At 37.6% G+C, this 26,287-nt stretch overlaps 1 protein-coding gene across 4 annotated transcripts in view; it reads right to left on the bottom strand.

Annotated features, from left to right (window-relative positions):
- Positions 1 to 4,733: 4,733 nt before the first annotated feature.
- The window catches only part of PALM2AKAP2 (PALM2 and AKAP2 fusion), a 253,616-nt gene continuing 232,062 nt past the window's right edge, over positions 4,734 to 26,287 (bottom strand). For 3 of the 4 annotated variants that reach the window (XM_070938551.1, XM_070938554.1, XM_070938553.1), the window contains 3 exons: positions 15,538 to 15,716; positions 12,446 to 12,484; positions 4,734 to 7,888 (listed from right to left, as the gene is read on the bottom strand). In XM_070938551.1, coding sequence (XP_070794652.1) covers positions 7,796 to 7,888; positions 12,446 to 12,484; positions 15,538 to 15,716 — 311 coding nt within the window. In that variant the 3' untranslated portion in view covers positions 4,734 to 7,795. The remainder of the gene's footprint in view (positions 7,889 to 12,445; positions 12,485 to 15,537; positions 15,717 to 26,287) is intronic. The other variant, XM_070938552.1, reaches the window with a different exon arrangement.

Here is a 26,287-nt window from a genome sequence, read left to right as displayed (position 1 = left end):
CTCAGTTCATCACCATAATGTAAGTAGTCCTCGACTTACGCCACAATTGAGGGCCAAAATTTTTGTTGCCAAGCGAGACATTTGTGAAGTGAATTTTGCCCCATTTTATAACCTTTCTTGCCACCGTTGTCAAGTGAATCACTGCAGTTGTTAAGTTAGTAACATGATTGTTAAGTGAATCTGGTTTTCCCATTGACTTTGCTTGTCAGGTCGTAAAACGGGATCATATGATCCTGGGACTCTGCAACCGCCATAAATATGAACCAGTTGCCAAGTGACTTAATTATGATGATGTGTCCACGGGAATGCTGCAATGGTTGTAAGTGTGAAAAACGATCACAGGTCACTTTTTTTCTGTAAAGTGCAAATTTCTTTAACAGTGCAAATTTGACCCTCTGACGGAACATTTCAAAGGTGGCAGACAGATGAGGGGGCTATAGAAATCACAAATCATCAGACTTGTACATACTTGGTTTCGGCTGCAATCTTGCACAACCATTCACCTCCCTGTACAGAAAAGGCCATATGAGAACTCTCTTCTCTAAATTGGACACCGTTCAGTATATAGGATTAAGTGGGAACAGCATGACAGTCTAGTTCTGTGATATCGAACCTATGGCACACGTGCCAGAGGTGGCACGCAGAGCCCTCTCTGCTGGCATGTGCGGCACTGCCCCAGGTCAGATCTCCGTGGCGTTTCTTTCGTGAGCTTGTTTCCCTGCAAATGAAGAAATAGAAGCTCACGAAAGAAAAAGAACTTACCTCTTGCAGCGTTGTCGGTGTTGGGATGCCCCGCCTCCTACCGGCCAGCTGGTCTTCGGGTCTCTGCTGCACATGCGTACGTTCGCACGTGCGCATGCACACCTTTCTGTTTCAGCATGCACACGTGCGCAGTTTGGGCACTCGGTGTCTAAAAGGTTCGCCATCACTGGTCTAGTTCAGTGTTTTCTCTGGATCAGAGGACTTTGGGTTTCTGTGCTTCCAGTCAGAAAAAACGGCATTATATTTCATCAAAGTTGTTTCCTGGAAAAGGTAGTGATTTCTTTTTCTCGAGATCGGGAACACTGCAACTGATAGGGGATTTTTCATCTCTGTTTAGAGAGCTGATGCTTTTTAGTGTTTCTTTTAAATGCCGTTTTCAATTCTGCTTCCTTAAAATATTTAAAGCTCTTGCCAAATCAGCAATAGGGAAGGGAAAACCCCAGACCAACATTTCAATGATACTTTCTTTGCCGATTAACATCTTCCTTTCAAGCAGCTGTGCTTTCAACCCATATTTGGTTTTGCAATCAGAACAAAGGCTGTGGATTAGAGAAATCTATTACAACCTACATATGTTGATAGAGAAGCGGTTCCCAAATCACATTTGGGAATGAACTTTACCAGAAGGGTGAGTAAAAGGATTTTGAATCCTAAAATAGTGTGTGTTACAAGAGAGCTGTTGTGCATTCCAGAATACAATGAAATATTATTAATTACTTGAGCGCTCACAGGGAAATTTTCAGATATTTCGCATCTTTAGAGGACAGACAGATCCTTTTTTTAAAAAAAAAATAGTTTCCAGTAACCTTGGTTTAAATCAAGCAAATATGTTTGCCAAGCACACTGTGTAAGCCTATTCACAGTCTAGTCTAGACTCAGGTGGCTTTTTAGAGTTATAAAATAAAATCTAAATCAAGTTACAACTGACAGCTTTTATTAGAGAATCAAGAACAGAAGTTCAGAAAGGATCAGATACTTCTTAAAATAAGTTGCCTAATTAAACATTCACGGGAGTGAAAGTGCTTTTTGCCTAGAACTGCAACTTGTCATTGGGCTATTTCTGACCAAAATACCCTGGAATCAGTTGGCTTCCACCTGCTTCAACCCAAGCCCTTCCTCCCCACCTGTGACGTGTCAGTCAGGCTACCAAGTATGGAAACATGTGCAGGGTAAAGAAGGAAGTAATCAATCCTCTTCTGGCTCAGTCCTTGGCCACTGTTGCAGAAGAATGGCAGTGCGGATAGCAAGGGATTGTGGGTATCGGCATGCATAAGTAGTCCATGGGGTAGGCAAGTGGAGTCAAACTCGATTTCATTGAGGGCCACATCAGGGTTATGTTTGACCTTGGGGGGCTGGGGCGGGCATGGCCAGGGTGGTCCAAGTGCTCTGCCAGCGAAAATGGGCTCCCGAGCCTTGAGTGACACCCCTGGGGCAGGCAAAATAGGATCACTGCTACAACAGGATTAAAAATGGTAGAGAACAGCCACACGAATCCTCTTCTTGGCAGAAGCAGGAGAAAACCTGTAATGCATACCATGCTGACTGAAACAGCAGCACACAACTAGCAAAACCTGTCTTTCTTTCCTAGTTCAAGTTGACTTTCTGTGCAGCTTTTTTTCAGTATTGTAAAAAAAGCAGATCTTTTGAAAGACAGCTACTGTATGCCCATGTATTTAAGGAACCTACGTAAGGACTAACCAGGAGGATGAGCCTGTATCAATAAAACCCTCCTTTTTTACAACCTTGTAGTCCCTTAATTCAGGGTATCAAATGGGGAGGAATAATGGTTGGATCCATTAAAAAAAATATATCTTCTGTGAAGAATCTCACCAAGAAAACACAAATTATGGCTAACAAGACACATTATCAGTGTATGATGTCGTTGTTTGGTCCTCTATATATCTCATTGTGCAATGTGTCTTTCTGAAGGGAAGAGATCCTTGGAATAGTTTCAAATTAATTTTTAAAAATACCGTTGAACCTCTTTATATGTCTCTTCTACATCTCATATTTCTGATAGTTGATAGTCTTCCATTCCCACTCAGGAGCAGGAACTGGTTCAGAAATCATACAGAAATCTAATGAATCCAAATGGAATTCCTGATCACTCCTATTTTGGTGTGTGTAAGGGGATGAGGCACCTCTCAGTTTGTACATCTACCACTTTGAGAGTTGCACTGGTTGCCAGTTGGTTTTCAGGTGTAATTTAAGGTTCTGCTTGTCTTTTATGAAGCCTGTCATGGCTCAGGTGTGGGGATCTGCAGAGCCATCTTCTTCCAGAACTATCTGGCCATTCAGTAAGATCTAGTAGGGAAGTCTTGCTCTGTATTACTTTTTTCAGGGACAGCCGCTTGCTGGGAGTCATGCAGGCACTGTCCCAAGAGGGTACAGCATTCCCCCAAATAGCTGAATGCTGCCCCCCCACCCCGCACATCCTGATTTTTAGGACATCTGTCAGACTATGGAATGGGATGATCTGCTCCATCAACCAAGAGAAGCTTGTTCTCCTTGATGTTGGTTGAAAGGATTAGAATCTTTGGCTCTACATTGCTGTGCCTCATTAATTTTCATGAATGGAGGGTACTGTTTTATTGTAAAGTTTATTGCTTTTAATCTAATTTATAGTGGTTGGCATGCATGCGACTCAGAACTTTTGAGTGGTTTATAAAGCCAGTTATTTATTTAAAATATTTATACAGCCACCCATTTTATAACAAACTCTGGATTGCTCCCAATCAGTTAAAGAAACAAAGAAAAAAGTATTACGAAGCCTCAAAGGAATCTGTCCAGATTGTTTTCATTTCTGATTAAAAGAAGGCAAGGACAATGAGTAAATCATTTTGTGCCCTCTTGACTGAATGTCCAGATTAAAATTAAAGCTAGAGAGCAAAATAATTGTTTCCAGAAGAGATAGATGACCAAGTCCAGGTTAGAACACGGACTCGGACAGAAACTGTTTAGACAGGATCTTTCATTAGCATGTATGCTGGCTCACTGGAGAATATTTCTAAAACAAATCCAAATAAATCCAAAACAGAAACACTGACTGTTCTTAAAGGCTACACAAGATGACAGTAATAGAGTATTATCAAGCCATTTGAAATTACTCTTTTCACCAAATCTCTGTGAACAGGAGCAAAGGATTATCCTCCAGGAGCGTTATTCTTTTTCTACTTCTGCTTTTGTAATTTCATTTCCTAATGACTATTGTAATATGCTGCCTTTACAGGCACATTATGTTTACATGCCTCATTTATTCAAAAAGCAGCAGATTAAAGCTTTGGATTTAGGCATTTGGAACCCAATATTTTAGAAGCCATACTTACATCACTGAAGGAGGTGGCTCATTTCCTCATTCCACACTTCCAAGTCAAAATAAAGAGTAAAGTTCATTGAATTTAATTGCTAATTAACAGTGCTTAAATTGCACTTTGAGTTGGTCAAGTAGCCACCAAAAAAAAAAAAAAAAGTATGGCTTGCAAGGTCCTTATAAATTAAGCTTGCAGATCAGCTCTGGCAGACTGAGGCCAGGTATCTTTTGGGGCTGTTTAGATTTTGAGCAAGTGGCATTATTACCTCGCAACAATAAATTCCAACGTAACAGAGAGTGTGTTGGTGCATAATTTTTGACTTTTATCCAAACCATAGAGAGTGGAAGAACTTGAGAGAACTGTTTTTGTTTCTTGTTAATTCTTCATGCTTCATGCATCTTCATGAAGAAGCTGTTACAATGTGAAAAGATTGTGATATATTTTCCTGAAAATGGCATAGAAATTCCTTAAATCTTTGAAAAAGGGCATGCCCGCTCGCAGCAGTTCAGAATTGTAAGTCATCAGAACTAAAATCTAAAGGAAACAGCATAGTAAGCCTCTTTTTTCTCCTTTTACCAAGCCTCCCCCTCCCTCCAATGCCAGATGCTGAATTCACTGTGGCTGTTGCAAAGGGAAAAAGAAACTGAGACAACCGAAAGACACTTGTGAAGTCATTTTTATTTATATATGTAGAAAATGGGGATTTCCTGAACAACTCTTTTGTCCTTCATGCTAAGTTGACAACAAACCAAAAAAAAAAAAAAGGGGGGGGGGAAATTTACTCAGTTCCAAGCAAATAATTGTCTTTGGTTTTATTTTTTTCACTATAAAACCACACTTTTGCAAAAGAGTTGTAATGAAGTAGAGGTGGTTACGTTTATTCTCCTCGTTCGTTTTTGATCTTAACAGAGCGTATTGCATGTCTAGGACTAATAATTCTTCATAAACCTGAGAATGTTCACCTCATTTTAAAGAATATATACTTCAGGAGTTAAAACACATACACACACATACACATACAAGTCAGCTCGACTGTATAGGCAGTTTGTGCTCAGGGCTCAAAAACAAAATACTGAAGATATTAATGGGCCTTTGCTGGCCAGTGTTTTGATTCGGACAGCCTCCTACTCTTTCGTTTTCTTGGTTACTGTGCCCGCCTCTTTTCTTCACATACCTATTTCAACTCATATATATGCCTTGAATTATTCTTTCCTATGCTTCATTATAAACTCTGACCTTGCTTAGCAAATAAAATGGATAAATTAAGTACATTTAAATCCCAAGTGCTCCTATGGAAATCAATGGGAATGCTAAAATCTGGCCAGATTGCATCCCAAACTTTTAGAAAATTTTAAACAGAATCAAATGGGAATTATTTATATAAAACATATTCCAACTGTAGAATTGGTATTTGGCGTTTCAAAATCTGCAGATACTACCGTAGATCCGTTACATCTGCCCATGGATTTATAGTAAATTGAGTAAGATGCTAACTTGGTTTGTAAGCTAGCAATGGAAGATATGCATGCAAATAAAAATCTCTCCTGTTTCAGCTATGGCAGATGAAAGCAATTATTACATACATGCAAGTCCAAATGTTATTGCTGGCCATAGAAGATCAAAACACATGGCTGGGAGATTTGGATTAGAAATTCTGAAGATTGTGGTACATATAAGCAGGATCACTTGATCTCTCAACCTTTCTACATTTTTTTTTTGTGCCCAACAAAGACAAGATTCTCTCCAAGGCTGTGTGATCACCCTAATTTGTACCTCTAATAGTTGGGGAAAAAATTAAGTATGTTCCTTGTCTTCTAAATTCAAATACCAGAAATATACAAAAATTCTGCTCACAATATGAAACATTTGGAAAGTGAAATGTATACATGACTGCTTGTTGGTTTTTCCTTTAAAAATAGGCAATGGTAATTTTATTTTTAAGATTCATATAACATTCTTTCCAATGCCTAAAATATTATCTACTCTAGTTTAGAAATTATGGATTTCCAATACTCCACTGCATTCCCTGAACAAAGAATATTCTGGCAGCTCTTAATACTCTGGCAAGAATAAATACCATTTTTCTTTTCTAAATATCAGATTATAAAACTGTTCAATACGTTTTGAAATAGTAACTCATGCAAATACCATATTGGGTCAGCTTTGTTATTACAAATACTGCAGTGGATTAGTGCCATATTAGATCCCTTTCATAAAAAAAGAAAAAAAGAAAAAGAAAAAATGTTTATACCCCTAGAGCTGACAAACAGCTTTGGAGAAAATAAATCTGTACAACCAAATCTCTACGATCCTGTTTTTCCAATTTACACATACAGAAATTGCGCTCACACATCTCTGATTCCTTTGTTGTGAGTTCGCAATCTACACTTCAACTAAAGATGCTCCATTATTTTTTAGTTTTGAAAACACAATTGGAACAGCAAAAATAATCCTTTGGCCCCAATCTTTGTCTCTGATTCCTCTCTCTGCTACCTTCTACAACTTTCACTTTCTGGAAATGCAAAACATTCCTCCTCATGCTTTAATAATACTAAGATAAGACATTTATATAGTATAAATATAGTTAAAGATATAACTATTTTTCTTTCATATTCTTCTATTTATCAATCTGCTGAATATCAATTATTGCTTTAGTAAAAAATACTCAAAACATTTTCAAACCTCTGATTACCTTCCTAACTCAGTGTGATTGTTCCTTATTGATTTTATTATATATTCCCTCTTTCGGTATCTAATACTTGTAGCCTATTAAGCACAAATGATAATACAAATACACATTGAGGTCAACCTCATAACTGCAAGCATACAAACCACTAGAATTAAGATATTCTGGTTTGGCATTTCTTTCTAGATCTTCTAACCTATCTATAGAATGTGCAGCAATATTAAAGAATTGTATGAAGCATACTGATTATGAAAAAAAAAAACACAACAGGATGGCAAGTTTGCAACAACACCCAATAACACATACAAGAAAAACATAAACCGTTTGCCATCTCTCCATACTTTCCAAAGTATTAGTAAAAACAATACATTGCATTTATGGCTAAATATATGGATTGTACATTCACATTTGCAAATTAACAGCCTCTTTAAAAAGAAACAGTTATGTAGACTCCAAGAACCTCTATTCTTTCAAAATAGCAAAAATCAAAGCCCCCCCCCATGTTATACCTAGGATATAACAGAATAATAGGCCCCTTAGAAATGCCACTTATGTGTTGTAAAACCCAAGCTCGAAGAAAGTTGAAATTGTTCATATCCAGAAGTGCCATCTTGTGGTCAAAAGGTATATAATCCAGATTCTTCCTGTTCCAAACATAAGTGAAGCAGACATTGTGAAGGACACATGTTTCAATTCTACTCACTCGGAAATATATTCACTTGGATGATCCCTGCTGCGGTTTCTTCTAACTAGTGATGATGACAACTCCACAACTATTGTCTGCTTCTTCAGTTTCTTCAGAGAGGACAGCAGATGCATGTCTTATTACAATTCTGCGTTGTGTTTGTGCATGTATGCATGTAATATATATGAACTGATCCTGCTCTAATATGTATTGCAGAGACTTGTATGTTTGTAATAAATACCAAATTAAAATGCTGTAGCTTTTTTAAAAAATTAAAACTCCCCCCTCCCTCTTATTTGGTTTTCTGGTCTCTGCAATAAAAAAAAAGGTTCTGAGATTTTGCCAAAAAGTCTATTCATTTTCTTCCCGGTTAGCATATATGCCAGCTTCCCACCGCAATGCTAGCGCACTCTTCCGACGATTAACTCTAGTAGCCTCAAGGACCTGGGAAGGGAGAGGAGGAAAAGAAAGAAAACATCATTTATTGTGTTGCCCTCGTCCATTATAGACAAACTAAAAAGACAGCCAATGAAAAGTTATATGCAATTCAAATGTTTCCAATGGCATACCTCACCACCTTTTGCATTTTTTCCACTCATAGAGAGAGAGAAAAAAATCAGCGTAGCTGCAGCCAAAACAAAATTAAACGCTTAACTGAAACAGTGCTTGCAAAACATCCAGCTGTGATGCTTAAATTTAAGCACATCAATGAAAACATCACATGCAGAGAAAACATAAAAATAGCTGGTGAAGCATAATCTGAGCGGAAAAGACATGTGGCAGTACAGTTGCTATGGCCTGTTCAATAGAAAACTACATCCAAAAATCTAACCAATACTATGGACTTTCCCCCTTATTTTCTTCTCTCTGAGCCACTCATTCCAAGCCTCCCAAGTGCTTATGTAAATCAATTTTGCAAACAATGGCAATAATCACATTCAATAGCTGCGGAGAAAGACTGAATTAACTATGATACCTGTGTGCACTTTAGATGAGAGATGAAAATTTCCTAGTGCTATTAATCTCCACCTTTCTGCTGTATATCTCAAGCAGAGTTGCATTACAGAAGTGACTTGGGTATTTAGTATATACTTTTGGCACATGTACTGTATCTTATAACACAGAATCTCCATCTCCGTATGACTGACATGGATAGGATTGAGAGGGCCACTTCAGGAAGACTGTTTATTAAGTTGCAAGAGAGTTTAAACCAGAATTATTGAAAAAAATTGCCAAAGAACCTATTCAATTAATCCAAGGAACAGGTTAGAGCCTCTGAAATATTTGTGTGGGTTTAGGATACAGTTGAAAAGTTATGACAGGTTGGTGGTACAAAATGACTTGCATAACACAAGGATTGATAAAATATGTTTCACCAAAGGGAGGTAAACTTGTTCAGATTTAAACTAAATCCTATGTAGAAATCACAGACAAAAATCATTTTAGACAGGTTAAATATATTCACAGCTACATGAGAACCCAAGGGAGTAACTTAGTCACATTGTTGAGTGCACTTGGGGGTGGGTGGGTAAAATAAGTAGAAAAATAATAACACCGCTACTGATGTCTCACACTGAATTTCCAACTGAGGAGGAGAAGTAGTAAAAGTATTGCACAGATACATCATAGAAGGGAGTGAATGAAGCAGAATATTTTGATCATGAATTCCTGGTGAGGAAATTCACTTCCAGGTATATGCTCCCAGTGCTGTCAGTTCAAAGGGCACTGCAACTGTGAGGTCCCTGGGGCTCTCTGAGCTTGGTGGTTTTCTTGCAGAAGGCACTGATGATGTTACCAAGTTTGGTAATGAAACAGCTACAAGAAATATTTTAGAAAACAGCTACTAATATTCTTTTCTATCAGCACTGTGACCGCACTGCATTTTTCCTATTTTGTTCCCCTAGAAAAATGAAGCAGGAGGGAAAGAGTGGCAAAACTCTTAAAATGTAGGCAAGAACAATTTTTTTCTGCGAAGGTCTCTAGAATTCTGGAACTATAAAGAGAGTGAGCTGGTTACATGAATTCATAGAGAAGTTTCGGCTAGTTCTTCAACCCTGTTATTTATACAATGTGTTGTAGACTGACTGACTTTGTAATTTTTTTTTTTTTAATTTGATTTATATGCCGCCCTTCTCCGGAGACTCAGGGCGGCTTACAATGTGCTAAGCAATAGCCTTCATTCTTTTGTATATTTATACAAAGTCAGCTTTGTATGGGTCCTCAATTTACCTACCTTAGAAAGGATGGAAGGCTGAGTCAACCTTGAGCCTTGGCGAGATTCGAACCTGCAGTAATTGCAGGCATCTGGTCTTAATAACCAGCTTAATAACAGGGTGCCTTAGACCACTGTACTACCAAGGCTCTTAGTATTGCTGGTAAGACAGCAAATCTTGGAACAAGCTAAAGGAATATCAGCACTGCTAAGCACTTTTACATAGACACATATTTGATTGGTCTATACACAACCTCTATTGCCTTTCTTTAAATGTATTGGGCTGTTTCTTACTCTTTCATCATTGACACTCTCTTTATACAGAATCAGACAGAGAAACAGTGGGATGAGGATGTAGCTTATGAGCTCCCAAGTAAAAATATACATACATGATAGAGTACAGTCACTATTTCCTAGCTAGCCCAACAAAAGGAAACCTGGGTTGTTGCCATGAGAGAGAAAAAAAGAGTACACTAAATATGCTATTTTATGTTCTCAGGGGAATGTTGACCTGTAAGCCTAATTTATTATCCTGAGATAAAATGGGTTGCTCTTTGGTGTGTGTGTGTGTGTGTGTGTGTGTGTGTGTGTGTGTGTGTGTGTTGGATTTCCAATCCCCCTTCCCTTTAAATGTCTTTTACAGTACTTATATAGCAAAGGTTAACAAGATATTTCAAGCTCTAATTCTGAGCCCCATTTGCCGGCAGTAAACCCAACTCCAATCTATGGGATTTATTTTGGAGTAGATATGTACAGTATAAACTACAACATACAGGTGTTCAGTTAATATGGCACAGCTGCTGTTTCCTATTCTATGCCATCTAGCTTATCATGTCTCCAATCTTCTCTGAACCAGATCTACATCTTTTGCTAGACCTTGAAGCAGAAGAGCACATAGAACTGTGATCAAGAACATTGCTGGCAAAACTTTTTGTTGCAATCAACTCTCATAGAAAATCAATACCCCTCTCCGTGATCTTAGAAGTTCCATCTAGTATCACACATACAATGAGTCAACATGTATGTTGATAATGATCCTACCTACTGTTTGAGACTTCTATATTTACACACTCAAAATAATGTCCTCTTCCACAAAGTGCAATGCTTGCTGGCTTCCTTGGTGTTTTTTTTTTTTTTTTAAATCATTAAAGGTTGTCTGTAATTTTTTAAAAAAACTTCTAATTTTCCTCTCTATCTTCTAAGCCACAAAGTCACATGTAGGCATTTATTTGGCAAAAAAACCCACAGAGGATCCTGGTACGCTGAGGACATCTAACATGAAAACATAAGATTTTTGTTGAAATCAGCTGCCAGGGAAGGCAGACTGAGGGGAAAAAATGCTATAGTGGGCCTAATTAAGATAACGAATCAATAATGTGATATTTCAGTTATAGAATAGGATTGTGTCTTTCAGGTGTATTGGGATTGAAATCCCTGAATCGCCGTTAGCCACACTGCTTGGAGATTCAGGAAATTGCTGTTCCAACACACCCAGAATGATAAATTAGGGAGGTGCCATTAGTTAGCATGATACCTACAGCAGGGCTTGAACTCAGGTTTCAGAACTGTTTGCCAAGAAGCATAACTCTTTAATAACATCATTGGGGATTATGGGCTGATCATAGGGAAGACATCCATGTTACAAAATCAATCTGTAAATCAAGTCCGGAAAGTGTTTCTATATACAGGTAGTCCTCGACTTACAACAGTTTGTTTAGTGACCGTTCAATGTTGTAACAGCACAGAATAAAGTGATTTATGACCATTTTTCACACTTACAACTGTTACAGCATCCGCACGGTCATGTGATCAAAGCTCAGATGCTTGGCAACTGACTCCTATTTATGATGGTTGCAGTGTCCTGGGGTCATGTGATCCCCTTTTGCGACCTTCTGACAAGCAAAGTCAATGGGGAAGCCAGATTCGCTTAACAACCGTGTCACTAACTTAAGAACTGCAGTGACTCACTTAACTGTGGCAAGAAAAGTCGTAAAATGGGGGCAAAACTCACTTAACAAATGTCTCACTTAGCAACAGAAATTTTAGGCTCAATTGTGGTCGTAAATTGAGGACTACCTGTACAATCCTCTCTTTTTGTGCTCCCTTAAGAAGGAACTCTAAAATGGCAGATAGATACCATTTCTCATGTAAGTTTTGTGAAAAGTCTGATTTTGATTCTTTTCAAATTCCATTCCATTGTTGGAATATAATTTCGAGAGATTTAATCTTACTTATTTAATTGGTGTATAGATCAACGCAACTATGAATTTAGGAAATTTGCAAAGGATAGATAATAAAGTTAAAACAACACCAACAAAGACAAAGCAACCAGATAACAATACAATGGCTGTAAGATGTCAGAGAAACCACAAAAACCTGTTAGATTTTAGAGGAATGCTGTTCCTGAACAGCAATGGAAAAGGGCCGTCAGATGGCACCATTTTACGGGTTGGACCTGAAGCATATCAGCCCTGCCCAAACTTACCAGGTGGGCAGAAGCAACTGGAGAAAGATAATCTGGTGGCTATCCAAGGTGTAAGCCTATGGATTTAGCGGGAATTCCCAAAAGCAGTGTGAGGTGTCATCCAACTGATAGTCTAGGTGTAGGGAAATCAGGGGGAAAAAATGATGGCTTCTAATTTCAAATATTCCTCCAACAAATAGCAGCGGGAAGCAAACTATAGCAGCATGCAAAAACTCTCAAAAGTCTCATGCAAAAGAAGAAGAAAAATAATAAATAAATAAATGTATAAACAAAGTGCTTAAAAGGGCAAACATTTGAAAAGTACCTCAGAAGTAACCTTGTTAGACAGTAATTTATAGTTGTACTAGCAGAAAGAGAAAAGACTCTCATTAGTGCGCAAAGAACAGAGAAAGAGAATGATGCTTATAAATGAACTGAAAATGGGTACCTATCTCTGAATTTCTCATTAAGGCAGTTTTTACCTGTTAACTTGCTAAGCAAAATAGGCAATTTAAGAACAGCAGCATAAGCTGCGTGTTATTTGCAACTCTGTCTACTTATCTATATAATACTTCTATTACAAATTAAGGATTTCCCAAATCTTACGACGTTAAGACTTTACTGGTTCTCTTAGATAACAAAAATCTTTCCCTTTAACAAATGGAGATATTTGAAATGGACAGTACTTTGCCAATAAAAAAGAACTGGTTACTTACCTTTAATTAAAGACCACTGAAGTGGTCCTCTGTGAATTTATACATATGAGTTTTGTGCCTGCACAGAGCCCCCATTTAGAATTTTCTATAGCTTAGACAAATGTTGGCTCTCTCCATGAATCACGTATGATCACTGCTCGAGTCCCTCTCCAAGGGAGATGAGCCATTAAGAAATATGAAATATGACTACATATAAATAAATCTCTCTTTCTCATCTCTTTTTCTTTACAATACAGGCAGTCCTTGGGTTACAATCACTCATGTAGGTGCTGTTTAAATTTGTGATGGCGCTGAATGTGGGGGTCCCAATTGCTGTCATAACCCAAGGTCTACTTGTATAGCAAAGTTTTGAGAAGTAGCCTGATGTCATGAGAAACCAAATATCAAGTTGTGTGAATTCACAAATGGCCACCAGAAAAATTACAGTGTTTCTCCAAAAGTAAGACCCTGTCTTATATTTTTTTGAACCCCGAAATAAGCACTTGGCCTTATTTTCGGGGAGGTCTTATTATTTTGGGGCACGTGGAGCAAAATGGGGCTCCTCTTGCTGTCTTACCTGATTTCCAGCTCTGTGTTTAAATATTTTCGGGGAGGGCTTATTTTCAGGGGAGGCTTATTTGAGTGCATGTGCTCAAAAGCCCGATTGGGTTTATTATCAGGGGATGTCTTATTTTTGGGGAAACAGGGTAAGAGTGTAACTGATTTCCTCTTTGCCCTGGTTGCTGTGACTTATACATATTGAAGAGTTTCTTGCTTATAACGTACAGATGAGATTGGTGTTTGTGGATTGACAGGACAGAGGATCATTCTTCCTTGAGTCATAATCTCAAAATGGAAGAGTAGATCCATAACCTCAGCTGTCATTCAGCAAAGAACGATAGGAAAGCAAGCTCTTGGTGGTGACCTAGCATGGATTTTGCTTCTAAGGTGTACTTCAAATCTTCAGCAGGGGTCAAAGGACACTTAATGGTTTAGCTCAGAGAGGCTATAGAGGAATCAATGTGTAATTGTCTAATAGAGAAAAAGGACCCATGATGGCAGGTGGGGTTTTTAAAGAAGGTTTTTATCTACTTATTAGATCATTGCCCTTATAGCAATGATAACAGGGTACTCTAAGGATTATATCAGTAGGAGATGAGGATTCTGAATAGAATTAGACAATAAAATGTCTGGGTCCAGAGTGTTTCTAAACATGGTAAGAACCTTAGAAAAACAAAGGGACATAAATAGAGGAGCTGTAGTAGCCTTAGAACTGGCTTCCTCAGGACTCACTTCAGCCTCATTTGCAAATGAGTGATTACAAGGAACATGGCAGTATGAGCCTCTCTCTCACACCCTGGTTACCTCCCAAATGGGTTACTGTAAAATTCTCTACATGGGCCTGTCGTTGAGGAGTACTTAGAAGCTACAGCTGGTGCAAAATGTAGTTATGCGAGTTTTTACATCTCTGCTCTGCATGCTGCACTGGCTATCAGGGTGCTTCAAAGTGCAATTAAAGATGTTAGTAAAAAGGTAAAGATAAAGGTTCCCCTTGCACATGTGCTAGTCATTCCCGTCTCTAGGGGGTGGTGCTCATTTCCATTTCAAAGCCGAAGAGCCAGTGCTGTCCGAAGATGTCTCCGTGGTCATGTGGACGGCATGACTAAACGCCAAAAGTGCACAGAACACTGTTACCTTCCCACCAAAGGTGGTCCCTATTTTTCTACTTGCATTTTTCGAACTGCTAGGTTGGTAGAAGCTGGGACAAGTAACGGGAGCTCACCCTGTTATGCAGCACTAGGGATTCGAACCACTGAACTGCCAACCTTTTGATCGATAAGCTCAGCGTCTTAGCCACTGAGCCACCGAGTCCCTTCAAGATTTTAGTAATGACCTACAAAGTCCTACATGGCATGGGCCTGGGATATTTGTGGACCACCTCTGTTCAAATACATCTACCCAGCTAATCAGATTCAGAAGGCAAGGCATCCTCCTGGCTATTAAGGAATGTCATCTGACAAGACCTAGGAAGAAGGCCTTTTGTGATGGGATGCCTTCCCTTTGGAATTTTATTCCCCTGGGACTTAGATTAACATTGGCCCTCCAATTTTTAGGGAAGGCTAAATTGATTGTGTTAGAATTAGGCATTTTTCTCCTCAAAAAGCTTTATGGAAAAACTCATTTCCAGATATATTTCCCATTACTGCTAGCTTGGTAAGTCTATAGTTTCTGATTGTACCAAATATTTTCCAGCCTTCCTTAATCTCAGTTAAAGAAATGTTCACAAGAGAAAGAGAGATCAAAGTTTTCACAATGCAGCTCAATACATCTACATCTATCCAGTATCCACCCAATCCATGGGAAACAAAACTCATTTTGGAGTCGATGTTTCTACGAGTATGGACTTCCACCTCTTACTCTTCACTAGCCTTTCCCCATCAATGTCTCCCTCACCATTTGTAGAGAGTTGCTACAGAAAGGATGTTCTGTTTGCTTCTGGTATTCTGCTCTTAGCAATCTGGGCAGTCTCGTATGCAAAACCCACACACGCGCCCTTTAAAAGGAACTGATTCCCCCCCCTTCAATTTTCCTCCACTCTTTTTGCTTATTGCCTTTGTGCACCGAATTCTCCGAAGGCAATTTATAAAAAAGTTTAAGGATTGTTTCCTCCTTAAGTGTTATATGTGGAAGAAATGGCAAGGGAGAAACAGAATATGCTTACACTGTTCTCATCCATCCTCTCCCGCCTTTTGGTTTTGTGACTTTCATAGTCTTCCATAAGCGTCTGCATCAGGTTCTTGGCTCTTTGGGATCCTCCAGATTCATCTGATGCGGAGCTGGGATGCGAGGGGGGACCTTCACCAGTTGGAGATGGAGGTGGTTTGATCTTCTCTATTTTACCTGTAAAGACCCAATCAAAATTTCCTTCTCTAGGCAACAGATTTGAAAAGAGAGTCTGAAAGCATATGCCTAACTTCCCAAACAAAGGAGCATTTAAGCAGGGTAGGCTACAGAGGTTATTACGGATAAGAAAGCTTGATGCATCTTAAAAAGGATCAAGTTAAAAAAAATTTTTTTTTTTTGCCTACAGATTTTCAAACTGGAGCCAGTAATTATAGCAACTAAAAAAAGGATGTACATGTGTATATGAATGTATGAGTATACACACATGTGTTCTTTCAAGGGAATTACTGCAGGGATGTTTTTAGATCCGACTACAGATAAGTCCTTGACTTATAATCACTGTTTAGTGATCAACGGCACTGGAAAAAAAAAAGGGACTTACAACCAATTCTTACACTTACAACTATTGCATGATCAAAATTCTGGCACTTGGTTGATCAGGCCGGTATTCATGACAGTTGCAGCATCCTGGGGTCATGGTGATTGCCATTTGCAACCTTCCCACCTGGCTTCCGATAAACAAAATCAATGGGAAAAGCCGGATTCGCTTAATAACCCTGTGATTCACTTTACAACTGTAGTGATTTGCTTAACAACCATGGCAGAAAGGTCATAAACTCATATAACAACGGCCTTGCTTAACAATGGAAATTCTGAACCCAATTGTGGCCATAAGCTGAGGACTACCTGTATAGTATAGATTCAGGGCTGCATTTCTGTTCTCCTTTAAGATGCTTCACTGCTTCCTGATTTTAGTAGACTAAAAGCAAAAGAGCAGAAGGCGCGTAAGAAGAAGTCACTCTATAGTTTGTTACTCTCTCATACATACTGATTTTTAAAAAAATCCTATTGATAAGGTTGTCCATATTAACCATATCCTCTGAGAAACACCGGTGAAGGTCAGTCTTCTCAAATTACAATTTGATGCATGTTACACAGAGTCAAACCTGGGCAGCATTTGGGTGAAAGACCAGCAAATTCCAGGGCTATAGGCTAGACTGGTAAAAAAATAAATCCCAGTAAAAGGCAAAGGCAGGCCACTTGCACACTGTTGCCAAGAAAGCTACATGTATATTTCCATACAATCAGCAATTGTTTGACATCCAAGAAGTCTTTACCTTTAATTCTATAGAAACAGTGCCAGTTTAAGGCATTAACAAGTAGAAGTAAATTCAAAAGCTCATCAGCCAAACAATTAACTATACAAAGAAAAAATGAGCAACTTTTCTGACTAAATCCTTAACTTCAACAATAAGTTTATCTAAATGCACTTTCTCACTATCTTATCTAATGTGCTATTGAAGTGATGGTACATAAAGGCTTCCCTCAAATGAAGATAGTTTCATGCAGAACAAAGTAATCTGTCAAAAAAGTTTGATCCAACAGTCACAATCAGCACTTTGATTTATGCCCCCAAATAGATTAGTAGCCAATGAAGCTGTTGTAACCAGGGAGTCACATTTTTCCATATAAATGGTTCAGGAAATAATAGTAGTAGCACTTAGACTTATATACTGCTTCTGTGCTCCATAACGCTTTACAGCACTCTCTGGGTTGTTTACAATGTCAGCATATTGCCCCCAACAATCTGGGTCCTCATCTTATCCACCTTGGAAGACTGGAAAATTGAATCAACCTTGAGCCGGTCAGGATCGAACTCCAGACTGTGGGCAGAGTGAGCCTGCAATACTGCATTCTAACTACTGCGCCACCCCCCTGTCATCTGAATTAATATTTGGATCAAGGAATCTGAATGCCTTTGCTAGGCTTAGAGTGTCCCAGTAGGCCAAAACTAAATACCTGTATCTACATATTAAAGGTAAACTGAAATCTGATCATCAATGCATCTGATTTCTTCATCTGATACCAACACTATAAAACTCGAAATTACATTATTTCAAGGCTCAAATATATTTCTTTGTTTGATTAAACTGTCAACATAAAAAATCACCCCAACATATATTTAAAATAATGATTCTGATTAATGTTTAATTCTGAAATACAGGAGGAAAGACATGTTCTCCTTTCCTACTTTTCTAAGTGATGATCTCTTTAATTATCATCAACAAGAAAATACATAACTATATTTCTATATTCCCATAAAAACAGCTATGGACATAAACTGTTTTGTGTTAAAATCATTAAAACAATGTCCTTTCTAGGCATGCACTATGCAAAAAAAACCCTGGACATTTCAGTCAAGGAACAAAAATTACTATTACCACTAGAGGTCAGAGATGTAGCAGCTCTACTCAGAATAAGTAGGCAATTTATTCTGAAAACAAAATATTTGACATGGCTTTAGCTAATTTATTGCTTTTTTGAGCCAAATAGAAAAGTCACATTACCACGATGTAAAGTTTTACACTCTATGGATGAAACTTACTAAACATTATTAAAAACTGATAACTGGTCCAGATTTGTATAGCAAAAACTAACCAGGAATCAGGTAGCACACATTTTGTGGAGAATAATTATAGCCATACTCCTCTGGCTTCTATATAGGATGAACAGATTTTATATGAAAGAATTAATGGACATTTGGAATCAAATGCAGGACCAAATTCCAATAATCAAACAGCTGCAGCTGTTATTTATTCAGTGTATACTGGAGGAATTTCCCTTCAGAAAATAGTGGGAAGAATGCCTACCGACAGAAGAATGTAGTCATATTTATTAATTCTAAGAAAGGAGGAGAAAATTATAATCATGCCTAGGTAATAGATGATATAAGCATGAATATTCAAAATTAGCAAGCCTTAAGTTATCCCCCTGCCATCTGTGGTTACTATCCTCAAGAAAGTTATTGTTCTGCCCCAGCTCCGGATTTCCGAGGATATTGACACACACCAATGGTCTTTATCAAATTAATTAAGTAACAAGAATAAACAAGACCGGCAAAGGTTGGCAACCAGCCCAGAAAACAAGATATGATAAACCAAAATACTCTGATAATAATACAAGTTGTTTCCAGCAAGAACTCACTATTTGCATGGGACTTAAATAGGCTAAGGGAGTGGCCAATTATCCTCAAGCCCTACTCTCGAGTAGACTTCCTCCTCCTGAGTAGCCACTCCTGCCTTTTGGCAGCCCTGCGTGCCCGAGCATTGAGGAGAGGCTCCTCCACTTCGCTCTCTCCACTGGAAGGAGCCTCTGGAGGTTCTGAAGGCCCTGGTTGAGTCTCTGCCTCTGGCACCACATCCTCTTCAGCCTCCTCGCTGTCCGACGTGAGCACTGGCTGTGCAGGCTGCTGGCGCGACATCACACCAGCCTCCTCTTCATCGGAATCAGCCATGATCCGCGCAGGCTGCTGGCAGGCCACAACAGTTATTGTCTTAATAAAAAGAAACATATTGGTTGCATTGCCATAGCAGTTTTCATAAAATGTACTAAGAAAGGAGAGTGTCGAGGCTGCCCCTTGCATTCCTTCTATGTTTCTATCTTACCAACATGTTCTCACTCCTCCAACAACTTGTTTTCCTCACAATTCTCCTCCCTTTTGACTTCTTGGAGGACAAAATCTGTATGTGAAAGGACAGAATTTAGCCTTACACTCTTCTGGAAACAATTACTGAAAAGACCCAATGGCAGCCAGAAGAGCTAGAAAATCTACATCCAGATTTGCAACCAACCTGTAGCCACAAAGTAAGCCAATTTCATAGATTACTGAGGTTTGTTTTGTAGCTCATTTTGCCAGATCCCTTACATCTTGCACACTGTAGTGGTTTTACTTTCAAGGAATTGTTAGTTAGGTTAAAACAACACAAACCAGAAAATTCCCCACAGCCATGGGCTATTCTGAATAGCATCACTTCTTTTGACAGTGATTTCTCACAATATATCACATACTAATGCCTTTTTACTACTATTTGCAGGTTATAACCTTTCTTAGCCCATTTTCCTTTCTTTAGTAAATATTCAACTAATCCTCCTGGAGCAAATCTATTTATGTGGTCAGTTAAGAATCGACACTGATTTGATGGCACATAATCAATCAGTTAGTCAGTCAGCCAATATTCTACTAAAGCAGAAAAATATATATACTAGCTCTAGTTATGTGTGTGTGTGTGTGTGTGTGTGTGTGTGTATTATATATATATATATATAATACACACACACACAAACACACATACATATCGCAATTGCATGAGTCCATTTTTAATGACTATCTTTCACAGTTACAACCACATGATCATGTGATCAAAATTAAGAGTTTGGCAAATGGTTCATACTTATGACCATGTGTTCCAAGGTCATGTGATCCCCTTTTGCAACCTTTTGACAAGCAAAGTCAATGGGGAAGCCAAATTCACTTAACAACCAAGTTACTAACTTAACAACTGCAGTGATTCACTTACCAACTGTGGCAAGAAAGGTTGTAAAATGGGGCAAAACTCGCTTAACAAATGCCTCACTTAGAGAGAAATTTTGGGCTCAATTGTGGTCGTAAATTGAGGGCTACCTGTACTATGGGCATGCGTGGAGTAAAACTTAGTTTTCACTGTACTTGCAGAAACCCTGGGCAAAATCTATAGATTGAATTGAGATGAGAGGTACCAAAAATATTTTTTTCAGTGCTGTGGTAATTTTGAACAGTCACTAAATGAACTGTTGTAAGTCGAGGATTACCTGTATTCATACTGTTGAAACCACACTCTTTAATTTAGGAATCACTTTCCACACCAATATACTGTTGCCTGCACTATACCAACCAGGAGGTATATATAGTTACTGAGACACATAAATGCAGGGGTCGGCTACTCCTGCAAGATTATCAGAACCTGCATTCACAGATGGATGAATAGTTTGGTTTTTTTTTTTTTTTTAATTTGATTTATATGCCGCCCTTCTCCGGAGACTCAGGGCGGCTTACAATGCTTTAAGCAATAGCCTTCATTCTTTTGTATATTTTATACAAAGTCAGCTTATTGCCCCCACAAACTGGGTCCTCATTTCACCTACCTTAGAAAGGATGGAAGGCTGAGTCAACCTTGAGCCTTGGAGAGATTCGAACCAGCAGAAATTGCAGGCAGCTGTGTTAATAACAGGGTGCACTAAACCCTTGTACTATCAAGGCTCGTTGATAGACATGTGTCCAACAACTGATCCCTTAATACCTGAGATATATTGTACCTCTTGAAAAGCAGAGATGAGACGGCTTTGATCTTAATTTTTTTAAAACTAGAATGTCACCATTAAATAATTAATAATTGTCCTTTAAAAGTAAAATGTACAATTCAGACATCTTTACAGTATAAGAAGAAATTTAAGATTAAAAAAACCACTTGTGACTAGCTAGTATTTACTGCAAGAATTCCAATGGGGGTTTTCGCTGGTCAATATTCAATTATAAAAAATGCAAGACTAGGGGACTTATGTCTGACTGAGCAAGTTCTTACAGATGCTAAAGCTGCATTATCTGAATATAGATTTAGCTGTGTCATAATTTGTAGAGATCCTCGATTCCATTCTAATTTTACAAAATAAAGCAGAAAACTATAGAGCAGGGCTGTCAAACTCCCAGCCTGCAAGCCGGATGCGTCACGCGCTGGCCACGCCCACGCCCGGTTTAAAGGGAAAAAAGTTCCAATACGTCACATGATGCTGCCGTGATGACATGAGTTTGACACCCCTGCTATAGAGGAAGCAATAATGAAAAACAGGTTGCTTCCGAGTTATTAAATACTAAATGCCTTTAATCCATAGCCATGTTACAAAATCCACAATGCAAATACAGTGTATTGTATATTGAAAATGCAATGGTATTTTCTGCTTGAAATCAAGGACATTGGTTCCGAGATTACTGATACAGGTAGTCCTAGACTTACAACAGTTCATTTAGTGACCATTCAGAGTTACAACTGCACTGAAAAAGTGATTTATGACCATTTCTCACACTTACGACCTTTATACCATCTCCATGGTCACATAATCAAATGTCAGAGGTTTGGCAACTGACTCATATTTATGACTGTTACTGTGTCCTGGGGTCATGTGATTACATTTTGCGACCTTCTGACAAGCAAAGTCAATGGGGAAGCCAGATTCACTTAACAATCATATTAGTAACTTTACTGCGGTGTATTGTGTCAACTGCAGCAAGAAAGATAGTAATTCCAAATTCACTTAACAAATGTCTCACCTAGCAACAGAAATTTTGGGTTCAATTGTGGTTGTAAATCGAGAACTACTTGTTCACTGTTCTTAATTTGAGAAGAAATAGAAAAGTGACATGTCTAGGAAAATAAAGAGGTCCCGGATCTGGGTTGCATAAATCTGGATCATTATGCGGCAGCAAAGTTTTCTACTAGATATCTGGATTATTTGAGATCTGATCTGGTAGTCTTGGTAAAACAAGAATCCATGTTTGCTCATTGTTTTAACATGCTTAATATGGAATAGGCATCTTACACCAACATAGAAGCACAATGTATAGTAAAAAAAGAATTGCCTTACATGCCTAGCCCAACCACTGGATGGAGCAAGGCACCTATGAAATGTCCGAAATATTTTGCCTATGAAAGTGACATATCAATTGACATAACTTGTTTTTCAGATTTAATCAATCCTTCATTATAAGTATTTCTTCATCAATTTTCATTTTTTTAAATTTTTTTTGAACCACATTAAAGAATTCTAAAATAATTTCAGTTTTTTTCTAGCCAAAGATCATTTTCAATATTCAATGCAGATTTCTTAAAAAGTTGATGTTTAAATTAAATTATATATATATATATCCCATATATACTCATCAATGAGCTCATCTCCAAATGAGCAGACCCTTGAATTTTGAAACAAAATATCATGAAAAATGCAGGTAAGCCAACCCTTGAAATTTTTGTATGTTTTAATTTTCACAATTGGCTTGCCTGCAGGTAGCGTATTTTAAAAAATACTATTGTATATACTTGTGGATAAGCCCATGTAAGCCAAATTAATATTTGGGTACCTAAAATTCTTAGAGATACTGTAATTGTATCACCTAAAATAAATATATTTCCAAATTATATATTTTTTAAAAAATGCTCTTGCACAGTATCTATTTATTTATTTTACTTTTCTAGGTTTGATTTCTTTTTTTTTTTTTAAACAAAACTTTATTATTAAAAAAAACATTTAAAACATACAAGTTGCTCTCAATCAAGAAACAAATTTACATATACAGTACATAAACTTCACCTATTGACTAATTTCCATTATTCTATATACATATATTATGTGTATTATATGTACATATATACAAACATACAGTAAGATGAGTTTGATTTCAATCCATTATTGATCCCAATTTTAATACAGGTTTTAACTGAAAAGAAGTAGAAACAGAAAAAAAAATAAGTAAAAATTAAATTTAGAATAAATCATATCTCATAATTGCTAAAATATCTGAGAAACAGGTCCCTGCGCACACTTGGGGTCTCAGTTCCGGACACAGAGCTCCAGGTCTTTTAAGAATTTATGAAATGCCAGCAGGGTCAGAGCCATCCTGATCTCCAGAGGAAAAAGGAGAAATTCATATTTGTATTACTTTTTTTTTTTTAATCCAGATTTTTATATCACTCTATTCAAGTGGGATTTGAAATGGCAGCTAACTTTATTTAACAAAATAACTTTGTAGGAATCTGAGCAAGCAAAGTAAAATAGTTTTAAGCTAGAATGGGAGTGAATTGGCTTATTTTCTGCATATATAATGTTACGGTCACTACATTTTCTCATTTAATTGTCTCCAGTTGACAGTCATGTAAAATGTTTGTCCAGGGAGTCCTTATTTTGATTTCTTTCTTCTCTTCCTCCTTTTATGGAATTTATAAGAATTAAAATTTATGTGATAAACTTATAAAAAGTTTTATACAATATATACTGTACCTGGAATGTCATAATAGGAATAGCCTATGACTATAATATATGCAATATATAGTTTCTGTGTCTACAAACACATACCATATGAATTCTGATGGGCTTCTGCAGAAGCAGTTCAACTATTTGAAATTCCAAGCAGCAACTCATATCGTTTGCTTTTTAACTTCTATTTAAGTTTTAAATACAAAATCGTCTTGGCATGTAGGCTGGAGTGGGTAGTTGTAAAAATACTGCAGAGGAAAACAGTGGTAAACCACATTCACTCTGTTGCCAAGAAAACCACATGGGTATGTCCACAAAATTACATGACATTTTGTCAGGAAGTAATTCAGGGCGTGTATTCTATTTCCCCCCCTAATTTGGAGGAATTCTCATTGCGTTCAAGGGCATAAGGGTCTTGCCTCAGAGACAGTGATCACAACACAGGGACGGACACACACACACACACACACACACACACACACACACGCCTGAGCAAAAGCAAAAGCAAAAGAGAAAGCAGCAACCTGCTTTCTGTCTTTCTGAAGCAACTGCTTATTCATTAATATTAACAGTGTCATAAAAGCAGGATGAGAGAAAGCTGCAGCTGCCATGAAGCATCAGTCATATCCTGTAAGAAACTTCCTAGTGTTCACAGATGAGACATCTGGTACAGATGGATGGCTTTATACCACACTGAAAATTGTGGAAAGACCTGTGCAGAACAAAGTACTGCTCTCTTAAACGCAAACATTAAGTGGCAAGGATATGTGGCTGTGATAGCATGAAGAGTATAATATAAATCTGTGGTCCAACAGGACAGTGATACTCAAGCATTGGGAAATTAAAAAAAAAAGTAAACAAAACTGTCAAGTATTGATGTAAAAATGAGTCTAAAATATCCAATATGTTTGAGCTACATATTGTTCTTCATCAGGCAGTCCTTCTTACCACTAATGTCAAAGCTTGAAATTCAGAGTTCCTCTTGAAACGGGATTCTATAAATGTTTAGTGATACCGATACGTACACATTCCCGTTCACTGTTTTTATAGCAGGCTTGATACTTGATGTTACTCTTGGTGATTCTATGGGCCAGGTCTTTCCACATCTTTTGAAATAATGCAAGACTGGAAGATGTGGAGAGACCTGGCCCTCAGCTGATACTCAATTTTGTTTATGTTAAGTTCTAGCTAACTAGAATTGGCCCAGTTTAAGATAAAATCTATTATTAGATTTCTCATGGACACATTTAAACTTCTGAAAAAATATTATGATCGACATCAGAAGTGGACAAGCATGCAACTGGCTTACATAAAGGTAACTGGGATGAGTACTAAAAAGTTAGTATCTTATTAGTTATCTACAGATATTAAATTCCTATTAATTAGGCAAAACTAATTTATTTCAATTAGTTTAGACACACAGAGATATTACTTTTCCCCATCCTTTTCAAAAATTGATTTATTTCTCCCCATAAAGATGGGGAGTACATGTTTATAAACCAAGGAACTAGAAAAGATACTTTTCATAGCAGCTTCATATAAACCTTAAAGAGAATTTCAGTAAAAGTCAAGAAAGGAAATCACAGGAAGACCAATTGTAAGGGAAGATGGCCTGAATAAGATTTGCACTATGAGACCAGGAAAGTTTTTGGAGTGGTGGACAAGAGAGAACTAAAAAGACTCTAGGCTTAAAGAGAGAAAGTTAATCTTTCCCAGCCTCATTTCCAGATCAACATTCTCATTCCCCCACACTTGTATTATTGCTATAAATGGGCTATTACTATAAACAATGTCTTTACTGCTTGTAACTTTGAAGAAAAGCTTCTGCTTATAATAGGATTATAAATTCACAGTTCAGTAAGGTAAATACAGCTTGACATGACTTTAAATAAAACATGATTGGCTATAACGCTTGATTTAGTTCTAGTGGGAAGTGGTAGATACTGAACATACAATTCTTTAAAAAAAAGGGGGGAAAGTGACAATTCTCTGGTTGCTTCCAGATGGTCTTTTAGCATAAAATTAGTCTTGTTTATTATGGGACTTTCATGGAAAATTCAGAGTTGTTATTAACCTTCGCATATCAGACCTTATCTCTATTTTGCCTGTTTTTCTTTGAATGTTTCTGTCTAAATGAAATAAATCAAATCAGAAGGGCTGATTTTGAAATATATTATCTGCTTGGTAGACTTATGTTTCCCAAATATTAAAGGAGAGCCTAGTTTCAGTGAGAAGTCAATAATCTATTGTTAAATATATTTAGATTTCCAGGTTCAGGTCTCTGAATAAGAATGTCAAAGAAATTTGTAAATAGGCTACATATCAGGAGTCATTTGGCCTCTAACACATATATACATCTTATAGAAGCAATGCAGGATCCTTTCTTTTTTCTATAAGCTCTCCCAACAGAGAGCTTTGTGGTTATAACACATAGATGCAACATCATCATCATATTTCTTCATCTGTTTTCCTTTTTTATGTCATATTTTACGTAGATCGCTGTGATCTTCCTGTATCTGGGTGTATGAACAATCCAAACTTCCTTTCTAATTGTGTATTGATATTTATCAGCATCCACCCTTAAAGTGCAGTTTTTCAGGATGTCCAAAAATCATCTATGCAGTAAAATCCTCTTGTAAATTGGGAAATACTGACTCAGCTACACATTCAAATCCTAGCAAAGTAATATAAAAATGTGCCCTTGTTTAATCTACTGATAAATAAAA

Source organism: Pituophis catenifer, unplaced genomic scaffold, assembly GCF_029215685.1.
Source record: "Pituophis catenifer annectens isolate HBS135680 unplaced genomic scaffold, rPitCat1.0.hap2 SCAF_2, whole genome shotgun sequence".
NCBI lineage: Eukaryota > Metazoa > Chordata > Lepidosauria > Squamata > Colubridae > Pituophis > Pituophis catenifer.
This window is presented reverse-complemented; position numbering and strand designations above follow the sequence as displayed.